The sequence below is a fragment of the Sinocyclocheilus anshuiensis genome, unplaced genomic scaffold (assembly GCF_001515605.1).
Source record: "Sinocyclocheilus anshuiensis isolate Anshui unplaced genomic scaffold, SAMN03320099.WGS_v1.1 scaffold1162, whole genome shotgun sequence".
In the NCBI taxonomy this organism is placed as follows: domain Eukaryota; kingdom Metazoa; phylum Chordata; class Actinopteri; order Cypriniformes; family Cyprinidae; genus Sinocyclocheilus; species Sinocyclocheilus anshuiensis.
In genome coordinates this window covers 1,758,915-1,765,938 of record NW_015540875.1, presented here as the reverse complement: position 1 = coordinate 1,765,938, position 7,024 = coordinate 1,758,915, and the positions used below count along the sequence as shown (strand labels likewise).

Sequence of the window (7,024 nt, the reverse complement as noted above, 5' to 3'; positions counted from 1 at the left end):
ATCGACGCGTTTCAGAAAGGCGGGGCATAGAGGAGAAACAATAATGTACAGTATGTGGAAAATAATGTGTTTTTTTTACCTTAAACTGCATAAACACATTTCATTACACCAAATACATAAAATAATGTTCTTTTTAGCAACATCATATGACCCCTTTAACTTTTTTCAACTTGAAAAGACACTCTGAGCTGCAGAAAAAGACGCCGGCAGTGGCGTTTTAAAAAGCGCTCAGGACTTTTTGAAAACACGGTTTACTCCATAGGATTATAATGTAAAACAGACGCTGGCAGCTTCAAAAAAGATGCCAAGTGTGAACATAGCCTTATTAGTGCTGGTTTTTGAACACTGGTTTCTTTTATCAGATAACTGTTGCTATCTTTAATGTATGCTGTCACAATCATGGTTTCCTGTTCAGGGGACATTGTATCTCGCATCACCACCGACACCAACACCATGAGTGAGTCTCTGAGTGAGAAGTTGAGTCTGCTCATGTGGTACTTCATGCGTGTCATCTTCCTGTTCGGCTCCATGCTGCTGCTCTCCACCAGGCTGTCCATCTTCACCGCACTCGGCCTCCCCATCATCTGGATCATCCCAGAATTTTCCGGCCAGTTTTACCAGGTAGGATTAATATATATTTTAAATTACTGAAATAAATGAACTTTTCCACGACATTCTAATTTATTGAGATGCACCTGTATGAGGTTGTAGGCTGAAAGAGAGTTTTCTTAAAAAGAGTTTGTTGTGCTATTTATCATTTTGTTCCCCATTATAGTGCACAGTAGTTAAGTTTTCTCATTCAAAATGTAGTCATGATTTGGTCAAAGCATGATCATTTTGAGTAATAAACATTCACTTTTATAATTAATATAATAATTGACACTGTTAATTACCATATTAACCACAGATAAATAGGTAAATATTTTAGCTAATAGATATCACCATATGTGACCCTGGAGCACAAAACCAGTCTTAAGTCGCTGGGGTATATTTGTAGCAATAGCCAAAAATACATTGTATGGGTCAAAATGATAGATTTTTCTTTTATGCCAAAAATCATAAGGATATTAAGTAAAGATCATGTTCCATGAAGATATTTTGTAAATGTCCTACCGTAAATATATAAAAACTTCATTTTTGATTAGTAATATGCATTGCTAAGGACTTCATTTGGACAACTTTAAAGGCGATTTTCTTTTTTTTGCACCCTCAGATTCCAGATTTTCACATAGTTGTATCTCGGCCAAATATTGTCCTATCCTAACAAACCATACATCAATGGAAAGCTTATTTATACTCATTCTTTCAGATGATGTATGAATCTCAATTTCCAAAAAATTGACACTTAAGACTGGTTTTGTGGTCCATGGTCACATATTTCCTCAGTTGATTAATCATAGTATAAGGCAGTTATTCTTTGTATTAGAAGTTTTCTTAAATGTTATGTTTAGATTTCCAAAAGGGGCATTGTGTAATTAAATATGACGTAATTTACATACATTTTAAGAACAAAAATATGAACATTGAATAAGGCAGGTTCAAAATTCTTATTTCATTTTGTGTAAAAAATCCATAGTAAAAATCTTCAGAATATGGAATAATAATAAAAAATAAATAAAACTGTAAAGTTTGGTGTATGTAAGTGGCTGAAACTGATTTATGTATGTGGGGAACGTTTTTTTTTTTTTTTAATTTTCAGAAAATAGCCTTTTTAGATATGTAATTAAAATTGACAGACAAAATAGAGAAAATGTAGTAAAAAGGATTTTGTTTTGAATGTTTTCTTTCCACTAGTCCGAGAGAAGACAGGAAGCAAAATAGCCCAAATCTCAGTGCATAAAAAAAACAATGGTTTTGTCTGTAGTGTCTTGCCTTAAAGGGGTCCTATTATGCTTTTTCACTTTTTCAGAATGAGCTTTATCAGAATGAGCTTTATTGCCAGGTATGTTTTCACATATGAGGAATTTGTTTTCATGACAGAAGCTTCCGCAGTGCAACAGAATTCAACTTTAGTCTGTAATGTTGCTATTTGATCATAAAAAAGATCTGCAAATTTACAAAGCTCAAAGTCCACTTCAAAAGGAGATATTTTACTTAACAGAAATCACTTTTCAAAAATTACTACGAACGACTCGTTTGGACTACAACGCATATTTTCCGGGATTTGTGATATCACAAATATCGACGAATGGGACGAGACCTGGTTGAGCTGCACTAGAGAAGGCAACGAGTGTTATCACTATGTCGGAGACACACTGGCCCAGCTAACCAATCACAGCACATTTCGTATTTCAGAAGGCGGGCCTTCATTTGATACAGGAACTATCCGAGCCGTTCATGCCAGACTGGGGAGAGAGGTGTTGTAATAATGTAAAATATGTGAAAAACAATGAGTTTTTCGAACAACCTAGTATGAGAGCCTGTTCTAGTACACCCCCAAAACAAAATCAAGACTTTGTAAAAGAGCATAATAGGACCCCTTTAAGACTTCTATGTAAATAAATCACGCACAAAAAGCATTAAAAATAGGTTATTTTTGATTAATTTTATGTGACTGAAATAAAATGAAGCAGCTTTTTCCTAATGTTGGGTAGTTCATCAAGCGCATCGAGAGCATTTGTGTTTATGTGTGATAATGTTTTTCCCATAGAAACTTTCTGTACAAGTGCAAGAATCTCTCGCCAAGGCCAATGATGTTGCCATGGAAACCTTTTCTTCCATGAAGACAGTGAGGAGCTTTGCAAATGAGGATGGAGAAACCGAGAGGTACAGGAAGTGCTTAGAGGACACATATGCCCTGAATAAAGTGGAAGCCGCAGCTTATGCTGCCTCAACTTGGACCAATAGTGTAAGTGTTTTATTGGTACACTGATGACCATATCACAAGAGGAAGGAAAAAATAGTAATAAAATATGCCATTGAAGCATATCTTCATTTAAAATGTATATATTTGTTTGAACGTTTTTTGTTTTATTTTTGCATTAAAATACAAAATAAAAAAACAATATAAGTGAATTTGATTAAAAAATATTTGAAAATTTTCCAAAAATAGATTTTTACATTTTTGTTGACTTATTTAAAATGATTCAAAATTTTAATATAATATAGTTGGATATAATGCAACAACATGTACATTTGACCCAACGGCCCTCAATCAAGTTTAATTTTTGGACTATTAAAAACCTTTGGACTATTAAAAACCTTGGGTACCTCTGCTTTAGAAAACTGCTTTGTATTTTAAAGCAGTTTGCATGAATATCTACACTATATGTCTAATGCATCTCGAAGTCAATGTTTGAAATCAAATGTGCATTTTTCAGATGTCCAGTCTGGCTTTGAAAGTCAGTATACTGTACTATGGAGGGCGGCTTGTGACAGGAAGTGATGTCAGTAGTGGTGATCTGGTGTCCTTTGTGCTGTATGAGCTTCAGTTCACATCAGCTGTGGAGGTAAGACTTCAGATGCTGTCTGTTTGACTACAGGCATCATGTTAAACAAGTATCACTGTTTAAGCAAACCCCTAATGCTTAGTATTAAACTTTAGGAATGCTCTGCATGTACCCCAAACACCCAAATTTTGCAAGGGAAAACATCACTTTTAGTTTGCTTTTGTGGCTTTAAACCAATGCTTCTTCTATCACAGGTACTGATGTCATACTGGCCGCATGTAAAGAAGGCGGTCGGTGCTTCAGAGAAAATCTTTGAGTACGTGGACCGAAAGCCCGATATTCCTCCTGATGGATCCCTCACTCCTCAAAGTCTGAAAGGACATGTGCAATTCAAAAATATCACATTTGCTTATCCGAAACGACCGGACACAGATGTGCTAAAGGTATGTATCGAAAATCTCAGTAAAAATGTCCTGTTATATTTCACAAAATAAAAAAAAGAAATAAGAAATCATGTTTTGCTCAAAGAAAATGAAGTCTGTTTTGCATTGTGACAATGAAAGACGTAAATATTTTCATTACTTTATTGCAATGAAAAATCAGTCTTCGTACTGTAATGGCAAAAAATATATATATATTAAAATTGTAAAATATTAAACAATATGTATACATATTTATATATTTTATGTATTATATATTTATTTTTGCTGGTCTTTCTAGAACATTTCTCTTGAGCTGAAGCCAGGCCAGATCACAGCTCTGGTGGGTCCATCAGGTTCTGGAAAAAGCACTATTGTGAGTTTGCTGGAGAGATTTTACCAGCCTCAGAACGGGGAGATTTTATTGGACCAGAAGCCACTACTGGAGTATAAGGACCAGTATCTACATGAGAAGGTAATCCTATTCTTTTCTATATACACTCAGAAAAAAGGTACAATAGCTGTCACTGGGGTGGTACCCTTTGAAAAGGTACACTTTTGTACCTTATTTATGCCTAAAGGGTGCATAGTAGTACCTTATAAGGTACATATTAGTATCTAAATGGTATATTTTAAGTACCTTTTGAAAGGGTACCACCCCAGTGACAGCTTTTGTACCTTTTTTCTGAGACTGTACTAATAGCTGCATCTATATAAATAAATAAAAGTGACTTTTTCTTTGTCTGAATTCTTTGTTTGCTGACCTTGTTTAATCTCCACCCTCTTCAGATTAGTGTGGTGTCACAGGAGCCAGTTCTGTTTGCTCGGTCAGTGCGGGAAAACATCAAATATGGCAAAGAAAATGCCTCGGATGAAGAAATGCGTGCTGCTGCCAAGCTGGCCAATGCAGATGACTTCATTGACAATTTACCTAAAGGATATGACACAGGTGAGTCTTAAAGTAATAGTCCACCCAAAAATGAACATTTGTGGAAAATGTATTCACCCTCAGGCCATCCAAGATCATCAGATTTGGAGAAATGTAGCATTCTATCACTTGCTCACCAGTGGATCCTCTGCAGTGAATGGGTGCCGTCAGAATTTTTATTGGTAAACCATTGCTTCTGGCCAAAATACGAGTCCATAATTCATAATAACACTTCATCCACTGAAAAAGTAAATTTCCTGTTGTCCTCTCACATCAAAGTCCTCCAACATATTTGTTTAGAACTGTTTTGGACAGTTTTTACTTGTAAACTATGCTTTATCTGTGCATATTTCTCTCCTGATTCCGAATTTTTCACTGGAGAAGGCACTATTATGAATAGAGGACTCATATTTTATCCAGAAGCAACAGTTTGAATGTTAAAAACATCTTAATGATAGATTTTTTTTTTTTTTTTTACAAACAGAGTTTTTCTCTTATATTTCTCTGGACTGGAGTGGTGTGGATTATTGCAATGTTTTTTATCAGCTGTTTGGACTCTCATTCTGACGGCACCCATTCACTGCAGAGGATCCTTGGTGAGCATTTAAAGTTTAAAGGTTGTTTGAGAAAGTAACACATGTTGTTTTGTGTTGGTCAGATGCTGGAGAGAAGGGCGGTCAGGTCTCCGGAGGTCAAAAGCAACGTATCGCCATCGCCAGAGCTCTGATTCAGAAACCGCAGATTCTTGTGCTTGATGATGCTACCAGTTCCCTGGACCCCGAGAGTGAACACAGGGTAAGAGGAGAACACCTGATTGAAACGATTTGGAAAAGCCCATATCCGTATATTAGGGCTGGGTGATGTATTGAATATTCACGGTACATGTGCGATAACTTTGCATTACACTGCATTATGAATATTGCAGTAACCTTTTATTGGAATAACTTTCATGAAAAATCGCTTTTAAATTTGGCCATCAAGTTTACTAAAGAGCATATCACTATTAACAAATGTTTGTGATTTGCATCTGATTTTAAGTTCAGTAGTAATAAGCTTAATTCATTTTTGTGAATCAGTTCAAACTGCCTTAAAAAATAAATGCAAAACTCTGTTTAATGAATAATTTGCATCATATTAAATGCAAATGTTTGTAAAATAAATGTGGGTAAATATATATTTTTTGTAGCTGATCATTTTAAATCTATTTTGCAAAAATGGCCACATGGTTGAGATGCTGGTTCCTCTGAGAAAAAAAAAAAAAAAGGCCATTTAAGAGCAAATACCTATTTATACCAAATATCACCTAAGTTTGAAAAATATTGAAATACTGAATTGATCTGTTTAATGATGAATTTGCATAATATTGTTAGTAAAATATATGTAGGTAAGTATTTTTTAGTAGTTTTATTTATTACAGTTGAAAAATATGACACTGAATCTGTTCATAACTGTTTAATTATTAATTTTGATGATATAAAATAATTAAAATACTTTTTAGCAAAATATATGTGGGTAAATAGATATTTTTTATTTTTCTATGTTCATTTAGAAGTCTTTTTGAAGTTTTAGTTTTTTACAGCTACACAATTTTAAATCTATTTTGATAAAATGGCTGCTTGGTTGAAATGATGGCTCCTCTGTCTTTGATTAGTGTCTCCTTGGATGTGATTTTCCCTGATCTTGGGTTCTTCTCAGGTGTACAGCGCTCTGCAGAAGAACTGTACGGTGCTGCTCATCTCTCACAGACTGAGCGGCGTGGAAAATGCAGATCACATCATCTTCCTCCAAGAAGGGCAAGTGGCCGAAGAGGGGAACCATGAAGAACTGCTGGCCAAACATGGATTCTATGAAGAGTTCGTGAATCAACAGAATACTTCAATCCATCGCAACACAGAAGACGTTACAAACTCCGGCCAGTGATCTAGACCAGCTGCTCTACATTTAATCTGAGCCAGCACAAATCAGATGACAAATCTTTGCATTTTTTCTCCATTAGCGCACATTTCTCAGCTTTTCAATTATGTAAATGCTACTAGTGTTTTTAAATTAGGTGTAAATATCACCAAAAATGCGAGAAAAGATATGGGTGAATCTCACTAAAATATGTCCAGGTTTCCTACTACATCAAAAGAAAATTCTTTTTTGCATATATTATTTTTAATCTATTTTTAGGGAACCTATTTTATTTTTCATAGTTCCCCAACTCACATTACTATAATGTGGTTTACTTTTGAGCGTCGCAATTCTCGTTTCTCCCCAGGGTTCCCACGCTTCTTGAAAGTACTTGA

General features: G+C 35.1%; 1 protein-coding gene across 1 annotated transcript in view; it reads left to right on the top strand.

The window, feature by feature from the left end:
* LOC107688213 (antigen peptide transporter 1-like) overlaps positions 1-7,024 on the top strand; it is a 12,451-nt gene extending 5,427 nt beyond the window's left edge. Inside the window, exons 6-13 of the mRNA XM_016485827.1 lie at positions 416-621; positions 2,651-2,848; positions 3,321-3,449; positions 3,644-3,832; positions 4,110-4,283; positions 4,598-4,757; positions 5,395-5,531; positions 6,432-7,024. Of these exons, the coding sequence (XP_016341313.1) occupies positions 416-621; positions 2,651-2,848; positions 3,321-3,449; positions 3,644-3,832; positions 4,110-4,283; positions 4,598-4,757; positions 5,395-5,531; positions 6,432-6,656 (1,418 nt within the window). The 3' untranslated portion in view covers positions 6,657-7,024. The remainder of the gene's footprint in view (positions 1-415; positions 622-2,650; positions 2,849-3,320; positions 3,450-3,643; positions 3,833-4,109; positions 4,284-4,597; positions 4,758-5,394; positions 5,532-6,431) is intronic.